The 20,000-nt window shown below is 45.8% G+C and overlaps 1 protein-coding gene across 1 annotated transcript in view; it reads left to right on the top strand.

The window, feature by feature from the left end:
* Positions 1 to 9,742: 9,742 nt before the first annotated feature.
* osbpl3a (oxysterol binding protein-like 3a) overlaps positions 9,743 to 20,000 on the top strand; it is a 21,539-nt gene continuing 11,281 nt past the window's right edge. Inside the window, exons 1-5 of the mRNA XM_084455724.1 lie at positions 9,743 to 9,813; positions 15,664 to 15,858; positions 16,902 to 17,018; positions 19,847 to 19,900; positions 19,998 to 20,000. The exon at positions 19,998 to 20,000 is cut by the window's right edge and continues 111 nt beyond it. Coding sequence (XP_084311850.1) covers positions 15,691 to 15,858; positions 16,902 to 17,018; positions 19,847 to 19,900; positions 19,998 to 20,000 — 342 coding nt within the window. The 5' untranslated portion in view covers positions 9,743 to 9,813; positions 15,664 to 15,690. The remainder of the gene's footprint in view (positions 9,814 to 15,663; positions 15,859 to 16,901; positions 17,019 to 19,846; positions 19,901 to 19,997) is intronic.

Raw genomic sequence — 20,000 nt, 5'->3', positions numbered from 1 at the left:
CCCCATGCCTGTAACCCCCTCCCCCTCCTCCCTCTCCCTCCATCCCCTCGTCCCCCCCCCCCCCCCCCCCCCCCACCCCCCCAGCTCAGACCAGCTGGTTCCCATCGAGGGAAGGAAGACAGAGAAGAGGGGGGTTGAGGGATTGTTGAGCGGTTGTGTCCCGGGACTTTAACTCCAAATCCACTTCAGCTGCTGAGATAACAGCCTCGACGTCTCACACATACACAAACTTCCACAACATTTGAACGACATTACAGATAATACTGATTCAACAACTACAGTCTGACTCTTAACGTCTAACTACTGTGCAATTCCCACGCAGTCTAGGGAGCTGGTGCCACCAGTATAAGGACTGGTAAACACACTGGCTGGGCTCTAGTTCCTGCTTCGGAGACATTCCTCTCACTCTTGACCCTTGGAGGTCATGTTTTGTCGTAGAGAAGGGTATAGGGGGCTGAGAGGCGGGGGGGCTTAGCGTTTGGGGAGGGTGGGCTGGGGGGTAAAGAGAGAGAGGTAGCGGTGGGTGGGTCGGTCGGTCGACATCTGGAAGAAATTAAATAGAGTGCAATTTCTTTGTTGAAAGGCAAAAAGAGAGATATCGAGAGAAAGGGGGACAGATAAAGAGATGGGGGGTGTTGGTGTTAGAGAGGGAGAGAGAGGGAGGGCAGCCTTTCATCTTATGTGTTTGATATAAAATGTCTGAACACATAATCGGCCTTAATCGCATAATTGCATGAAAGGGACACTGTTTATAATCTTGAGCATGTAGTGCAATGGCTTCTATGTCTGATAAGACACAGGCAAACATTCTCACTCATAAATGAGCCTTATAAAACCACAAAGAAACAAAGACACACAACAAATCCTTTAATAAACACACACACACACTTGGCTGAGCCCTGTTCTTGGTAACAGTAACCATAGGGAAGACAGAAAACAGTCTTGATGTCGTTGTGTCTCAGCGTTTAGGGCTAGTCATCGCTCAACCCAACAGCAGTGTAAAGCATACACATCTGAATTGCAGCTGTGGGGTTCAGTCTCCCAGTGACTGAGCTTGTGTTACAGCGCCCTCTGCTGACTACAGCCATCATAACACGTAGGAGAAGGTAATATTCTACACAAGTCCACAGGCAGTACTCATTTTAACCACTGAAGGCCTTTCCTCTGTCACTTCCACGTACCTTCTTGGTTGACACCATTATTGTAACTGATCCCCTCAAAGAACCAGGCCAGGTCCAGCCTGGCTTATGTGTGTGGCTGGCTTGTTTCTGTGCAGGGCTGGTAGGATGTAGGCTAGTCATGCCACTGAAATAGCTGTGAATTGAAATGACATGAAATAATGTAAATTAAGATAGGTCTTGTCGCCTGGACACATCCGTTCCAATGCTTCCAATGCTAATCCAGCACAATAAGAGCGGGATAGCCAGTTAGCTCATGAGCTCACAACAACTAGCAGCAGCTTCCATAACATTAATGGTAGCGGTCAGTGTCTAAAGCAGTTACACTGATGATTCCTGTAACGTTAGCTATTTTGCTGCAATTGGTTCAACTTATGTTTCTGGACAAAGGTAAGGGATAAACCCAGATAACACAAGGCTAGCAGACCTACAGTGGGTCCCCGATGGACGAGTTGGCGGACCTCCGGCGGAATATAACACAAGGCTAGCAGACCTACAGTGGGTCCCCGATGGACGAGTTGGCGGACCTCCGGCGGAATATAACACAAGGCTAGCGGACCTACAGTGGGTCCCCGATGGACGAGCTGGCGGAACTCCGGCCGAATCGGCACAGGTCCATGTCTTTAAACAATTCCATAGTTTTGATTTTTCTATGATCAAAGGGAATTAAAAACCAGACAATGGGAGACACTTATAAGACAGGACAGAACACAACAATAACATGTACCATGCCCTTCCAGTCTAAGAGTGAACAATTACCAACACCCGAGAGGCTATGTGGATCCTGTCCCTCCCGTTCCACTGAGTCTACAGAAAAGGCACAATCTGAGACGGTTTATGTTTCAGAGAGCGGGGGCGGGGTCATGCACACAGCTCGGGTCCCTGGACTGGAGGTGGTTGGTCTCCCAGGGGTGGAGTCTGGAAGAGCTGGTGGTGGGACTTACACCAACGGTACATTCTGAATGGGGGGAGGGGGTGATGGTTTTTGTGCCATAATAGCTGTTCTAGGGTCCCAAGATCTATCAGTCGAAAAGGCACTAAGAAAACCAACTGGGTCAGGGCATAAGGGAAGGAAAAGAAAAGAAAAGAAACTATTGGGAGTTTTCCCTACTTTCCAGGCTAGAATCTAGAATGCCATTGTTCGCGACATCTCCAACCGAACCCTGGCCTCCAGCATGGGAGTCAGATGCTTAACCCACTACACCACCAAGGGACCTGAGGGTTTGGGACGGCCTGGGCTTTTTGTTCACGTACATTCTCTCCCATCCTTCTGAAACAGGGGAACAGAGAGGAGGAAAAGAGATAACATGGTTAGAAGTCCCAGAATCAAACCCTGGCCACCAGCGTGGGAGTCCAGTGCTTAGCCCATTATACCACCGAAGGGTCTGAGGGTTTGGGAAGGCCTGGGCTTTTTGTTCACGTACATTCTCTCCCATCCTTCTGAAACACGGGAACAGAGAGGTCGTGGTTAGAAGTCCCAGAAGAGGAATCGAACCTTGGCCTCCAGTCCAGTGCTTAACCCATTATACCACCGAGGGGTCTGAGGGTTTGGGAAGGCCTTCTGTCCGTCTGAAAAAATGAATTTACCTGGTAAATACATGCAAAGTATAGCCTAATATATAATGGGAAATTACTGGAACACCTATAATGTAGGTATAATTTCAAAACAGGAGTATTTCAATTGTTAAATTACTGCACATAAATTCAATAACTGACATAGCACCACCAACTAACCACATTTTTACATAGCTTCTATAACATCCAGTGACAAAACATCTCCCACTGTGGGGTTTTAACTCCTGACCTTTGGCATGGGAGTCAGACATTTTGTCCACTACACCACCAAGGATCTAGAAAGTGTATGGTGTCATAATGTTTTTGTTTTGGTGTTCTGGGACCACCAGAACCAGGAGTCACGCAAAGTTACTTGGTAACTACTCCGTATCATGCACCACTCTAGCAGACCCAAACTTGTTTACTTGTTACCTCATACCTAATCATGAGTTACTCTTTTGTGTACCTTATTGTAAAGTCAGACATCATACAGAGTAGTAACCATGTAGTCCCTCATTCCCTCATCATTATTCAATCATTAGTTAATCATTAGGATTCAGACTTAATCAGTAAGTAAGTACTCATTAACTAATCATTGGTTCCTCAGTAGCCTAACTACTATAGTAGTCCCCAGTCTGTTCTCTATTAACCCATCATTATCTACTATACAGTCATGGATTAATCAGTAAGTACTCATTAACTAATCATTGGTTCCTCAGTAACTACTATAGTAGTCCCCAGTGTGTTCTCTATTAACCCATCAGTATCTACTATAGTCATGATAAAGAGTTAATCAGTACCTACTCATTCACTTATCATTGGTTCCTCGATAATTACTATAGTAGTCCCCATCAGTAACTACTCATTAACTAATCTCAGTTAATCAATAACTGCTAATTAACTAATCATTGGTTCCTCATTAGTTACTCATTAACTACACATTTTTGTGTATGTGTCTTATTGTAAAGTGTTAACAGGAACTTTAGGAAGATATGTGGAGTAATATGGTGGGTGAATGGATGGACTTAATTTTGTCCTCTTAGTAAAAGTTGATTGCGCTCTAAAAACATGAAAGAATAAAACAAAAAATGCAACAACACAAAGTAGATAAGATGGTGGTTGGGAAGCACAGGGAACTGTTTAAATTTTTGACAATATAACTGTGTGAGTTCATGGTTTACAACCATTCATCTATTACAACATGCATAAATAAATAATAAGGTGAACCGTAGTAATAGGCTATATTGTTATCACAGCAGCGCAGATAGAGATTACAATTAGAGATTGAAATAAAAGTAGGCTATCTTTTTAGATTCATCACATAAAAAATATGATTTTAAAAGCAGGGAATGCGCACCAGACATGGAACACAAAAAGTGTATGGATGTTGTTGCTGTTGGCGTTGGTTGGATGGCTGGACAGCTGCACTTTAAACTCACAACATTCTAGACTATGCAACTAGCCAAGAATTATATACCCTTGATTATTATAGCTCAAATCACCTGTTTGATATGCTCTTTAATGGTTGTGTGATATTAGTTTTCGGGTGTGTTAGTGTGATAAGAGATTTGAACAGATCTTTATGTTCAATTTTGCCTACTTGCGGATTGTTTTCCCCGTTCAAAAACATAGCCATGAACAAACGTGTAATCCAGGCCTTAAATCGGTCATATCTCTCATGACAGGGGGTCTTCAATTCATCATCAGCTGACCAGCAGCTACTGCTCTGGCCCATACACAGCCACAGAGAAGGGGGGGCAGCAGGGCCAAGATGGAGACGAACCAATCTACCCCCTCCCTCCCCATATAGACTACAAACAATGTTATTGATCAGACAGTTTGATATTGATTTCATCAATCATTATAGAGAGTCAGAGGGTAAACTTGCTAACCCCAGGGACCTGACTGTTGACCTCTGGTTCTAATCAGCTGCTCTGTCCTTTCCTATAGAGGTCCTCGGTATTGTCTGTCTAGCCCAGTTTGTTGGGCGTAACTAAGAAACTGAAGTTTACTCTTGGCTTCCTTTACAGACTTAAAGCTTGTTTTTCAACATCTTCTCGTAAAAGGTTGGTCTCTGGCTTATTCCTGTCCCAGCTTGATTACGGCGATACCATCTATAGATTTGCCTGTCCCACTGTTTTGGCCAAACTTGACCCACTCTACCATGCTGCACTGAGATTTATATCAAATGCACCTTATAGGACTCATCATTGCACACTGTATAGCCTAACTGGTTGGCCCTCACTTACTATGCGCAGGATGCAACACTGGTTTATATTATTGTATAAGGCCATTTTAGGCAAGCTCCCTCGGTACATATGTTCCAATTTTGTACCAGTTTGTGACTCTTACAACCTCAGATCCAGTGCCTGGATACGGTTCCAGGTACCTGCTGTGCGGACGGAGGCTGGAAAAAGGAGCCTTTTTTATTCTGGTCCTTGGTCTTGGAATGACCTTCAGTCAAGCCTCAAACTGATGGCACTTATTCCTTTAGCCAGCTTTAAACTGAAACTATCAGAAGTCCTTACCACCAGCTGCTCATGTAGTAATATATCTTAATTTCTTATTGTTCCCACGTGGTCTACGCCTTTTGTATATTTAGTTGTGTTGTTCTCTGTATTTTATATGTCCTTGTGTCTTTCTATGTGAAACTTTGCTGCCTTCTTGGCCAGGTCAGTATTGTAAAAGAGATTGTATCTCAATGCTTTTATCTGGTTAAATAAAGGTTAAATAAAATAAAAAATAAATTGTTCAGGTGCACTCCCAAGAACGTGTATGAGTTCATCATCTCAATTTCCTCCCCCTGGATGGTAATAGGGGCTGGGAGCCTCTTGTTCCGTTGGAAGTCCACCACCAGCTCCTTGGTCTTGCTGATGTTGAGTTGGAGCTGGTTCTCCTCAGACCATCTTACTAATCTCCACATCTCCACATGACCACATCTCTGTACTACTCCTCCTCATTGATGCAGCCCATGATATAGATGTCATCCAAGAACTTCTGGAGATGTGGCTGAAGTCAGAGGTGTAGACGGTGAACAGGAAAAGATGACGGTAAGGTTTTGTCATAGAAATTGTAATTTCACTACCTCCCTCAACCTTTCACATAGCTGTGCTAACCTCATTTATAACAGGATGACCTCTCCAGGAGGTCGACACACCTAGACGTTGTCTGCCCTAGCATAACCATTCTTTGTTCCATTGTCCCTGCAAGATTTACCGCCCTTTCTCATATCACGTGTCTCAACTCTTGACCATTATTGATGATGTCTGCCATTTAATATTACATGTACAGATGGGTTAGCCAATCACATCCCTGGAAGCGTCATACCTGTGTATTGCTTGAATATAAGGCCGCGCAAGACCACACTCCGGCACTTCTGTTGGATACCACTCACGTGCGTTATCCTGAAGTCCTTGCGTTCGTATGTTTTCTCAATAAATCAGATTTAACCTCTTTGAGCGAACCTTGGCAAATCTTTTTACTTTAGATCAGATTAAATTCCAGTACAGTTCCTTGGGGGACGCTGGTGTCATGACCACATCAGACAGGCAGCCCTGCAGCCGGACATACTGGGTCCTGCAGGTGAGGTAGTCCATGATCCAGGTACTGTGGTCTGCTGGTGAGGTAGTCCATGATCCAGGCCACCATGTCCTGGTCTACCTGCATGACTGGGAGCTTCTCTGCGAGCCGGAGGGGCAGGATGATGCACTGGAAAAGTCAACGCTCACTGTACTTCCTGGTCTCTCCAGGTGTGAGTAGCTCTGTGGAGCAGGTAGATGATGGCATCATCCATGCTGATTCAGACTGGGTACACGAACAGGCGGTCCAAGGAGTCACTCAATTTCAATTCTATACAAATTCAAACGGACACTGAGCGTATTCAACTTATTTTGGGTTGTTTTCTGACTGACTGTGTGGCCGGCCGACACACAACGTTCTAACCCTTGCTCTCTCAGCTCTGCAAATAGCACAATTGTACCTCTGTATCGCCTACAGTTGCAGCAAAGCAGTATAGTCATAACATACCTTGGGGATCGCAAATATAGGCTACACCATTTACAGTGTGTAGACTACTTGTGTCTAGGCGATGGCCACACCCAAGAATACTAACTTTCTTTCTTTTGTGTTATTGTTTTCCTGTCTGTGTTGGCATGGCAATAGGCTGGGGCAGGAAGCTTACTCTCTTGCTATGCAAAGGGGGAGATTTGTTTCGGTGGGTAAACAAATCTGGGAGCGAGGCTTGTTGAAAGCAATTCGAGGGGAGGATGTGGCAGTGGAGAGCTACTACCATGTGAACAGAGGATTCTAGAAGTCATGGTCCAGAATTTTAAACAAAACTTTGGCAATTCCGATATGTGCTGCATAATAAGAGTGGGAACATATGCGCGCACACACTCTCTCTCCTTCCTCTCTCTCAAGGGAACTGCTTTCATGTAGCCTATGCTATTGAGATGAATGGGGTGCTTCTTAGGGATATAACAGAGATAACTAGAAATGGTGCTCAGAGAGCACAGACTTCTGCCCATGAATGCATTTCGTTGCTCTGTGCATGCACGAGCGTGCAAGCAGGACATGTTTGGTATAATTGCTGCATTTGTTAGGTCAAGAGCTTTATGCCAGTCCAGACCCTGTGTCTCTGTGACCTTCCCAAGTTGAGATAAGGCAATTTCATTTCCCCTTATTGAAAATGAATGGGGAGGATTTTTCACTCCCCAAGTCCAAAAAATTAATGGAGGTGAATGGAGGTGAATGGCCGGCCATGTTTGGGCGGTTCATGAATCCACCCCGTGACTCAGATCCAATCCAAAATTGAATGGGTTCTAAATTGGCGATGCTACACCCAGCCACCAAGTTTCATGAAATCTGTGTTTGGGCGGCCCGTGGACCTGCCCCATGAATCGGATTTGCTCCAGAATTAAATGGGTTGATAGGTGACCCATGCTACACCCCTCCCCGAGCTTCATAAAAATCAGTCTGGTAGTTTTAGCGTAAACCTGGTAATAAAAAAAAATGAATGGAGGTGAATGGCCGGCCCGGCCGTGTTTGGGCAGCTTGTGGACCTGCCCTGTGATTCAGATCTCCTGCAAAATTGAATGGGTTCTAAGTTGGCTCATGCTACACCCCTCCACCTGCGCTGTTTCTGGGGCAGAGGTAATAATTTAAAGTGCAGTGAGATAGAGGCTTCTGTATAACCTCAGGGGTGAGTTCAATCTAAAAACGTTTTGCACCGTTTTGCTACGGTTTCCTGCCATCGGTGTTGTCAACTTGGCGACTTTGTGGCTATATCTGCCGACTTTCCTGACACCCTTAGCGACTTAATTAGTAAAAGGCGACCAGCAACAAATCTAGCAGGTTTTTCTGGTCATTTGATGAATGATTGTGTTGACAGAGCTCTGCAAAAGCATCTAACATATCCCGTTCCGCGGTTCACATTACAACCGAGCTCATGAGAGCCAAATAATACAATGAGCTTTTGGAGTTGGCAGTATGGCAGTTTAGGTATGTAGCTGACATCAACCTGTTTAAGATGCTTGCCAAGGCTGCTGTGTCAGTTTTGTCTTGCCACATTCAAATGCTGAAATGGAGAGGGTTTTCAGCCAGATGAGTGTAGTCAAAAACAAATGTAGATATTGGATGTCCTTAGGTTGTCCAATGATCATAGCGTTGGCGGTTCGAATCCTGGCTTCTCCTGTCCACATGTCAAAGTGTCCTTAGGTAAAACAATGAACCCCAAATTGCTCCCAATGAGCAGGCTAGAACCTTGCATGGCAGCTGCCACCATCGGTGTGTGAATGGGTGAATGAGAGGCTATTGTAAAGCACTTTGGATAAAAGTGCTGCAGTCCATTTACCATTTTATCACAGCCTAGATGTCTGATATGGTTTGAGGCTGTCTGGAGAGCGCCCCGATTCCCAAGCCAGTTTAGCTCAAAACCCCGCCCCCTTGCTAAAGTAAACTGAAACTGAGATGTGACACTTTGTTTAGGCTATTTGATTATACTATGTAATTGTATTGATACACATTTTGTTGCTGACTTGTCAATTTGTTTTGATGAATCTGAATGGATTGTGTCTTGTAAGCCCATGTGGGCTGGGCGCCATATGGCGTATGACACAGAAATAAAACTTTTGGAACGAACTATCTACTGTATCTATCTATCTACATTACATTACATTACAGTCATTTAGCAGACGCTTTTATCCAAAGCGACTAACAATAATTGCATTTAACGTAGGAAGAGCCAATGTACTACTACTTGCCAGAACTCACAAGTACATCTTCTTTCTAAAACAAGTGACTAAGAGCATAATCTAGTGCTGAAGGCAGATCTACAGTATGAGCACAAGCTTCCAGTAGAGTTTTGCAGCATTTTGAGTAAATAATTTAGTTAGTTTGGTCAGCCTTTTCTATTCATTTAGCCTCTTTCAGAATTGCATATTATGCAAATTAGCTGATTACATGATCTAGCTACTTGCTAATTTTGGGAGAGCCAACAGCTACTTCCCTTAGAGGGGAATTGGCAACACTGGCTGCCATAGGTGCAACGCTTGCGGAACACACAGGGTGTTCAACGCACCACCGTTTCTGTTGCAATAAACGTTTTGCAACGTTTTGTCGGGGCTGAACTCAGCCCATGTATCTCGTGGTCACAAAGATTTACAAGGGAAAATCATACGTAGCCTACTCTCTTTGAGCGAGCTTCTGTTCGGCATGAATTATCATTTTATATTATATTTATTATATATTTATATTATCATTTTATCACATTCGCAACTGTGATTTTCGGTGCCTGGACTTTCTTTTTTATACACTTTTTTTGGGTCGTCACTGTGTGGTCCGTTCCAAAATGCACCCGCCCCTTTACCTTACAAGTGGAGTGACGTTGTCGTTTTTAGCTTGAGAATCATTGGCTATGGTGGACTTCAGTCTTTCCATCCCACGGGTAAGTCCCTCCCCCTTCATAATGCTTGCGTTCACACCTTCACACTCATGGTCACACTACCTACGGACTGAGCAATAGAATTCCACTCAACCAACTCCTGTCTCCTGGATATCATGAACTAGATTTCATCTCAAACGCGTAAGCCATGTTTTTAATACCCTTGAATGATGTTAAGTCATTAAATGTTGCTTTATTTAGGCTACTTTTGCCCTCTTTCCCCATCGGCCTTACAGAGTTATTGATCTCGTCGCGTCTTTTGATTTCGGTCGCTGTCATTTCACTGCTGCTGATATCCTATAGTAGGCAATCTGGACAGAGCCATTAAAGCGCGCACCAGACAGGAACGGGGTAATCTAAGACGACTCTTGTCTTCAGTGTGTAATAGGGTTGCTGGTTCTGTTCTCTCTGGGTCTCTCGTCAGAGCACATGGAATATCTGAACATTTTGTCTCTGCGCTGACAAGTTGGAATGGTGTTCGCTGACGTCAGGGAGTGGAACACCTGTGGTCTGTTTCACTCTCAAAGAGTGGTCAGACAATATTATTTTTCTATTTCCAGTTTAGCCTACACTCATGCTTTTGTTGCATTGCTTGACATCCTGGCATTCCACACTCAGGTTGCGCAGGTTCTTGTTATCAGTGCGGTAGTAAAAGTAGGCTATAACTCAAGATGTAGGCCTGTATGATAGGGCGAGCTTGTCAGTAGGCTAATGCAAATTCCAGCACATGCCATTTAGCATACGAACGAGTCCATAGGACAACAGACTTAATCATAGTCCTATCTTTACGCTTGAATGTGGCTATGCTGAAATAAGATAGACCCGAAGAAAGAAAGACCTGTCAATCACGGGAAACCTAGCACTAAAAACGCACGTTTACGCACTAGGCATATCTAAATCATGTAGGCTCATCCTTATGCCTATTGGTTTGGAAGAGGTCGCCTGAGAACTAGGCTATTTATCACTTTTGGCAATCATGACAAGCAGTTCATAGTTCCATGCCGGTGGATCTGCTTCTGGGAAATCCTCATTGAGACATGTCTAGCCTACTGCTGAAACGTCCAACATGGCAGTGACTCACTCGGATCTCTCACTAGCCTACTCCATCTTTGCTGAACACCCACTTAAAGACTGCTAGAACACGTCCTGTGGTTAGACTAGTCTTCTGTTACTTCCACTAGGCTACTAGACTCAAGTGGTGTTTCTGAAAATACTTGCTATGATTACCAAAACCGATTTGGTCAGGTTAATGTGCCCTACATTCCAGCTCATCCGGTCGGTAGCCTACCAAGAGAGCGAGAATGCACGTTCGGTAACGGCCCCGGTTCTATTAATAAATGTTTTATGCCCTCAGATTTTCCTTGAAGCTCAAAACAAACGGAATATATTCCGCCCTTGCCGTCAGTGTCTCCATGGCAACTCGTTGTGGAATGGGCATGCATGTGATGTGCCTAAGCTTTGGTGAAAAAAGATCTTCGTTAGGCTACATACCAACAGGGAATTTTATGTAAGAATGAGTGAGTTTGACCTTGAAATTGTGGGGGATATAACATGTTCCTGTGTCTGTATATGTTTGTGTTTGCACACAAGGTGATGCTCAGTGCACACTTACGCTTTGCCTCCCTGTGAAGCAAATGCCTGACACAGCCTATTTACTGTATGTCCCATTAGCCAATATCACTTTCATACACACTGGCTCTGCTACATGCAAACAGCGCTGCAGGCCTTAAAGGACAGCTTCGGAATTTAGCATTATAAGCCATGTTATAAGGTTATTTAGGATCATATACAACGGCCAATATCAAAGTTTCATCAAACAGCACTCTCGAGATATATTCCATCTCCGCTAACACACTCAATGGATCCATAGGTGCATAGACAAAATCCCTCAAAATGTCAAAAACAGCCAATCAGAGATGAGACCAGGGGTCAAAGTAGGGTGACTGACTCTTAAACACACCAAAGCAGGAAGTCGCCCCTTGATCCACCATCAGTTTTCCACTGTGGTGCAGGATTTGGGCCGGATGATCCCAGATCAGTGTCTCACACCAATGTCCTCCAGCTCTTAGCATTAGAATCATAGCTCTATAATTCTAATTCCTATGAAGCAGCTTTACGTTACTTTGCCCGGTGAGGCGGTGACAGCCAGAGCCACAGATGGGCCATCAGTAAGGACCCAGTGACAGCCAGAGCCACAGATGGGCCATTAGTAAGGACCCGGTGACAGCCAGAGCCACAGATGGGCCCTCAGTAAGGACCGTTAGTCAGGCAATCACAGAGGGAGAGCGTGGTGTGGTTGTTATAGTGATCCTTCAGCTATAGACGGATGGGCTGGGACACCTGCAGGGCTTCGCTCCTCATTGTGGACACCCTGCTGGAGATATTGTCACATGACTGCGGAATGTAGCATGACACATACAAGAAGAGGTGGAGGTTTTCAAAGATTGGATGATGTTGATTGGATGATATGGAGGTTTACACTGATTGCATCATCCCTTCTGCTGATCTGTTTTACAAATCTACAATGAATCTAATCAGTAGAGAATTCCATTGGGTCAATAGAGAAAATGACCTCTCTGGTGTGATGCAAAGTTTTGAGCGAGCAGTCTTGGCCAGCCAGGCGATTGGATGGGCAGGAAGGAGGAACTGTAGAGGACTGGAGCCATCCCAGAGGGCCAAGTGCTGGCCTGTGTGTTGGTGGGGAGGGAGTCTGTAGTTCTGCTGGGGAGGGAGTCCGTAGCTTCATTGGTGGACTTTGGGATATATTTACAACCAGACATGTCCCAACATTGTTAGTGCAGGTACAGATGTCTGTGTATGCAAATGCGGGCCACATTATACCTATAAGAATCCAGCATCACATGACAATAGTTTTCACTTAGCGACATTCAAGCTCAATCAACTTTTAGAGGAGCAGGAGCAGCTGATCTAACTGCTGATGAACATAAAAAATGCTCCATAATGTTTAATGTTCACTAGAAAAACACCACTTTTTAACTTTTATACCCCCATTTAGTCGTTCATGGGGACAGCAGCTTTGACAATGTTACAGCGTCCTGGGTCATTAGCAAGGTGTGGGATTAATGATTGACTGTGTTACGTAAATGTGGAGGCCAAACCCAGAGCTTTCAGTGCATACTTAACCTCAGGGGTGTACAGTGCTCAACACACAGCACAAGTAGGCCAGCTATTCACTGGGATGTTTGCCTGCGTTATCTGATAGCATGCTAGTGATTAGCACACTATGATAAATTGGCCTTGTGTTGCTAACATTACGTAACGTTATCTGAAAATACAGTTTGAGCCGAAGCGTAGCTGCTCCATTTGAGCTACGCGCTGCTGTCTGTCTGTCTGCCTGTCTGTCTGTCTGTCTGTCTGTCTGTCTGTCTGTCTGTCTGCCTGCCTGTCTGTCTGCCTGTCTGTCTGTCTGTCTGTCTGTCTGTGTCTGTCTGTGTCTGTCTGTCTGTCTGTCTGCCTGCCTGCCTGCCTGCCTGCCTGCCTGCCTGCCTGCCTGCCTGCCTGCCTGCCTGTCTGTCTGTCTGTCTGTCTGTCCGTCAGCCCTTCAAGCGAGCGTTGTCAAGGAGACATACACCACGAGCGCGAGTAGGTTCTGCAACTTTCGTGTGAGTCAGGCGCAGCGCTGCCTGATGGATTGTGTCTTTTTGTCTGGCTGAACTAACACTAGCTTGCGTTCATGTTCCTCCAGCCACCTAAAAAGTGCCAATCAAAATAACTGAAAACAGCAGCTGTTACCATTATAACAGCTGCTGTTATAATGGTAACCTACAATACATCTGATTAAAATATGTCTAAAACCATATGATTTATTAAGTGCCTGTGTGGTTACTGTTTTATCCCGTCCAGTTACATGTAATTAATTACATTTTAAGCTCTAGGACTTTACCAGCCTTAAGAGATAAGTTAGGCCATCTTTATAGGCCTATATAAGAAGGGGACAGGAGAGAGGAACAAGGGAGGAAGAAGGGCGGTCTCCCATCCCCTGCTTTGGTTTTGAAATCGGACTCTTTTTTTCCACACCACCACACCAAGAGATCAGTTCCACAGGAAACACTGAATTATGATATATTAGGTTATAGGATCTGCTAGTTGTCATCAGGGAATTATAAAACCAAAGGCTTTACCAACCTGCTTGAGATGGGCAGGAGCTGTTGGTACGTCTAACTGTAGCTATAACGGCACTTAGATTACTAACATAAATGTATTTTAGACAGTAGGCTAGGCATTTTGAGGAGTAGGCCTAGGTGCCAGCACCAGTGTTTGGCCCAATTCAAACAATGGTTAACACTATGGTAATATTTGAGTGTCAATATCCTACCTATCTTTCGTTGTAACCTCAGGCCGCTCGCTGAAGAAACAATCCCTTCACGCGCCGAGTCTTCCGATCACCTCAGAGAGGAGCAGCACAGAGCGCGCGGCCTATAGGCTCTTAGACAGTGGTTTTGAAAGCGCATTTAGGCAGAAATATTTAAAAAGTTTAATAAAAAAAAAAAAAAGAAGTAATTTAAGACTTTTATATATATAGCCTAATTTGTATTATTGTTTTTTGTATCAAATGTTTGGTGTGGTGGCATCTTGCCGTGGCCAACGCCGGAAACGCTGTGTATACACTCCTTCTGACTTGTGTACAGGACAAGTCATCTTGTGATTATTTGGCAGGCGTTTAAACACTGTCTTATGTAAACGGAGTGTGCTGTATTTATTTATGATGTTGATCTGTGGAGGTTTGGGGGGTAAATGAAGCCTTGGAAGTCTTGGCTACTGATGTGGAGGTAATAAGTCAATGGATAATATATATTGTTGCCTGCTAATGTAGCCGTAGTTGTGTATAGTCATAAGGTAGTAGTACTGGGTGTAGTGTGTGAGTGTGTTTAGTCTTGATTGTGCCACAGTTGAGTTGAGCGGCGCGCATTCCTTCCTGGTGGTGACTCATGTCCCGGGCATGGCTGTAACCGTAGTGAGGTGAGGCCTTGGGGAACCAGACTGCACACACACACACACACACACACACACACACACACACACACACACACACACACACACAACAGCAGCTCGCATGCATGCTCACACAGTTTACCTTCAGCATTCTTTCAACACACAGTAATAATCCACTGTGCACACACACACACACACGCATGCATGCACAGGGCACACACAGACATACACACCAGGTTAGGACATGTCATCTCAGGAACAGAAAGGAATGTGTGTAATAGATGTGCACCATGTTCACCGCTTACAGTTTTGCCACTCATGTTATATACATTTTCAAATGGTTTATATGGCTATGGACGAAAAGGAGACACGGTAATGGCTACCTGCACTGGTCTTGCGTTGTCATATCTGCCTACATGTCATCTTCTGTAGTGTGGGCAGGCGTTCCATGCCATTAGCTATAAGATAGCTCTATACAACTATGTAAGTTTGTATCTAGTCTGGATTGTGTTGCTCTGTTGTCTTTCAATGCTGTAACAGTATTGCAATTCCCCCCTGGGGAAGTACCTACTACTATGACTACTCACTAGTAGCTACAGAATTATGCTCCATATAACTAGGCGTAGCTAACTCCATGCAGGTAGTCATATCTGGCTTTTACTGTTGGCAAACATGCCCTTTGCTATGTTAACAGCTAGGCCTCTCTCTCTCTCTCTCTCTCTCTCTCTCTCTCTCTCTCTCTCACACACACACACACACACACACGTACACTGTTTATTCTACAAACAGCTGACTGCTGTGTGTGAGTGCACGCGTGTGTGTGTAGGTCAGGCTGAAGGTTAAATCTGAACTACTTGATATTAGATTGTGTCTGCTCAGTCTGTAACATTTTGATGTTAATCATTCTTCCATTCTTCTTCTTTCTTCTTCTTCCTTCTTCCTTCTTCTTCCTCCTTCTTCTTCTTCTTCTTCCTTCTTCTTCTTCCTTCTTCTTCTTCTTGTTCTTCTTTCTTCTTCCCCCCCCCTCTCTCTTTCTAGTGCTGATGTCATGGCGGCGCTCTCTTGATGTCAGAGTTAGGTGATGCTCCTTGCAACCCCATCATGACCACTGAGGCTATTGTTTCCAAGGAAACAAAATTACCGAAAGTGCGACCTCAGAGTCTAAGAACAATGACGTCGTCATCACCCGCCTACAGCGACAGCAGCGGATCTTCCAAACATGACAGCAACCAGGTGCGTGTGTGTGTGTACGCGCGCACGTCTGTGTTTGTGTGTGTGTTGTCATGAATATTATTCTAATAAAGAACGATTTAGCGTAGTGTCTCCATGAGCATGATAGTTTTATTCTTCAAACATTTGCAAAGGGAGAATGGTTTACAAGCATGGCAGCAGCGTTGTCAGTGAAAGCATTCTCTAAAAAGTGACCTCTCTCCAACACAGGATACACCCACATCACTGAGTGGGTCTCACCGAGGCAGTACAGCATTGACAGATGTGTGTGTGTGTGTGTGTGTGTGCGTGCGTGCGTGCGTGTGCGCGTAACCAACTCTCTTGTAAGCACACTGCTGTAACCATGTCTTCCTCTCTTCCTCTCTCTCTCCCTCTCTCTCTCTCTCTCCATCCCTCTCTCTCTCTCTCCATCCCTCTCTCTCTCTCTCTCCATCCCTCTCTCTCTCTCTCCATCCCTCTCTCTCTCTCCATCCCTCTCTCTCTCCATCCCTCTCTCTCTCTCCATCCCTCTCTCTCTCTCTCCATCCCTTTCTCTCTCTCTCTCTCTCTCTCTCCATCCCTCTCTCTCTCCATCCTTCTCCCTCTCTCTCTCCATCCCTCTCTCTCTCTCTCCATCCCTCTCTCTCTCTCTCTCTCTCCATCCTTCTCTCTCTCTCTCTCTCTCTCTCTCTCTCTCTCTCCATCCCTCTCTCTCTCTCCATCCCCCTCTCTCTCTCTCTCTCTCTCCATCCTTCTCTCTCTCTCTCTCCATCCCTCTCTCTCTCTCCATCCCTCTCTCTCTCTCCATCCCTCTCTCTCTCTCTCTCTCTCTCTCCATCCTTCTCTCTCTCTCTCTCTCTCTCTCTCTCTCTCTCCATCCCTCTCTCTCTCTCCATCCCTCTCTCTCTCTCTCCATCCTTCTCTCTCTCTCTCTCTCTCTCTCTCTCTCTCCATCCCTCTCTCTCTCTCCATCCCTCTCTCTCTCTCCATCCCTCTCTCTCTCTCTCTCTCTTTCCCTCTCTCTCTTCCTCTCTCTCTCTCCCTCTCGCACGCCCGTCTCTCTACAGGACAGCTGGGAGATCGTGGAGGGTCTGAGGGGGGTACCGGCCAGCATGCTGGCGCCTGACCGTCAGGAGGGCTTCCTGCTGAAGAGGAGGAAGTGGCCCATGAAGGGGTGGCACAAGGTGGGCTCATCCCTCACTCACCTCCCTAAACGCTGACTCCCTCCCTCCCTCCTTCCCTCACTCCCTTCCCCCTGCTCCGCTCACCCCTACACCCCTAACACGCCTTCTTAATCTGGATCTTGGCTCAGTGGCACTGCTTAACTGTCCAATTTTTCAGCTCTTATTATTTGACCTGTAAGCATAACCAGGCTTATTATGACCGCATAGTTCCCTGTCAGTGAAGTCATCGCCTCGCACAAGGAGAGGGTGACGTGAAAGTGCTGAGTCTGGGCGGAATGGGGGACAGTCCAGTGTGTGGTGTTGGTGGACAGTATGTACCTGTAGCCTACATGGTCTACATCAAAGGTGCTGTTAATGAAATTCCAGTCTCATCAATGTGTTACCCCCTTTCTGTGTTCCTATCTGATTGAATCTTTCTATTTGATTGATCTCCTCTGTTCATTGTTTTACAACCTCTGTGAAACTTCTTTCTAATCTGTTTCAATTGAAATCAGTTTGTTTAGAAACACCCTTTGCTCTGTGACATCACCTCCCTTTACCCTCTGTCCCTGAGTGCATGTGACTCCCTCTACCATGCTATAAATTGTCCCGCGATGTTTCAGTCTGATTACTCTGATCGAGGGAAACACTTCCTGTTTTTCAGAGTCCGCTTTGCAAAACGTTACATCAGAATAAACCTATTGTCTTTGTTTGAAACCAGCTTGAATCGACCACTCAGCGTGTTTTTGAAATCTACCTAAAGCCAAGTAAGAATTTCATCCATAGTGCCCACACTATTTTGGCTTGTGAGCTGCTTTTATAATGACCAGCTCAACAAGATCTACCACCCCCATCCCACACCCCAGAACGGCCCTTCTGTCAAATACATTTATTAATCCAGTTATCAATTACTTCACACTGGAAGTGGAACATTAACTTTGTTATATGCCTTGCACAATCTTAACAGGTAACAGTCCGCTACAGGTACAGTGTCAGAACAGTGTCTTTAGCCTACTTACCCTTTAGCCAGCTAACACCCTCAACACCGGTAGCAGACAGTGAAGCAGGTTGTGACGCCTTAAGAACGGCGTCCCCCAGGGATCTGTCCTGGCCCCCCTCCTCTATAACATCTACACCTACGACCTGCCGAATACAGTCTCCCAAGTACGCCTACGCAGACGACCTTGCGCTGGTGTACTCAGCTGACTGGCAGGCCGTGGAGGAGACCCTGAGCCAGGACATGCAGACACTAGCGGCATACCTCCGGAAATGGAGATTGAAGCGAGGCGAGGCAAAGACGGTGTCGTCGGCCTTTCGCCAAGGAAGCCGAACCTGAGCTCCGAATACACATCATTGGACAGTGACATTGGACAGGTCGCTCACGTTCCGCCGACACCTCGAGTCACTGCGCAAGAAGTTAACAGCTCATGTGGTATCGATGAGGCGACTGGTCTGGTACTGCAGCACCCACACCCGCCTCATCGATCCGCCTATCAACAAAGCCTGGCGCATCGTGACAGGACGCCTGCGTCCCAATCCTGTGGACAACCTTCCCATCCTTGCAGGCATCCAGCCCGCTGGCCTCCGCTGCACAGGAACCACAGCACGTCTCGCCTGCCGGGCCGTGGAGCCTAACCACCTGCTGCATGACAGGCTCACTGCAACAGCGGAGCCTCCCCGGTGTCTCAAGTGGAGACACCCTTTTGTTCCTGCTGCACGGGATCTCCTGCAGCCATGCAGAGGTCTTAACATCAGTGAGGCAGGATGGGCGGACTACATCTGGCGTGCGGAGTGGGAGGCGAACACCTCCAGACTCTGTGATTTCATCCCGCCAGCCAATCCTTCCCCTACTGGGATGGACTTGCCCAGACCGGTGTGGGTGAGGCTTAACCGCCTCCGGACCGGCGTCGGACGCTTCCGCTCATCGATGCACAGATGGGGCTTGACATCCTGTGCGGCGTGCGAGTATGGCGGAACAAACCGCAGACCACATCATCCAGGACTGTCCGATATATCGGACACCCAATGGAATGCGTGGCCTGACGGTCGTGGATGGCGAAACGATGACGTGGCTCCTGGAGGTGTGCCCAGATATATAACCCCGGTGGCCCCCTCACCCAGACTTGGCCCCGAGCCTGGGGGGAGTGGACGAATCAACCAACGAAGAAGAAGAAGCCTACTTAAAGGACTCAGTCACACAGCACAATACACTCAGATGACTTGCATAATAAATGGCATGGAGTCAGCCAGGATTGCATAATCCAGACTTTTGAGTTTCTGATTGATTTTGCTAGGCTACAATCAACCCTCTAGTTAACTGTGATATACAAGCCTAAACAATGATGAAATCAGCCCACACCTGATTAAATCATTAAAATAAATACTCAGGTAAACTGCAGTACAAAAGGTCACACTTGTAATCTACAAAGGAGCAGGAGGAAAAAGTTGACAACAAGAGAGGTGACGGGACTGCTTGCCTCCGCCCACGTAGCTTCAACGTGCGTCATCGTCAAGTCGGCTTTTTTTATGGCTTTTCTTTTGAATGGGTCTAGTAGCGTAGCCTCTGCCCTCTACTGATGGATCATGATCAACGTTGGGCACCCCTGACCTACGTCATCTGAACCGCTGATAAGACGTTTGTTTGGTCTTTGGTCTGGCAAGTGATCGAATTTGAATGGAACATTGGAATGGTATTATCTTATCAGTGTTAAAACCCGCCCACCGTCGCTATTTGTGATGGAAATATGAAGTGTGTGTGTGTGTGTGTGTGTGTGTCATAATTCCTTTTCCTAAAGTTAGACAATAGGGATTAAATAACTATTAAATAACTGTTTCTCTATTGTTTTCAGAGATACTTCATTCTGGAGAAAGGCATCCTGAAGTATTCAAAACGAGGACCTGATGTACGAATATTACATCAAGATTGCCTACAATACACACACTAACACACACACACACACACACACGCACGCACACTGACTAACCTGTGCATCTCCTCAGGCC

This window comes from Borostomias antarcticus, assembly GCF_949987555.1.
Source record: "Borostomias antarcticus genome assembly, chromosome: 21".
NCBI lineage: Eukaryota > Metazoa > Chordata > Actinopteri > Stomiiformes > Stomiidae > Borostomias > Borostomias antarcticus.
Note: the sequence above shows the minus strand (reverse complement) of the source record. Positions and strands in the feature narration are given on the sequence as shown.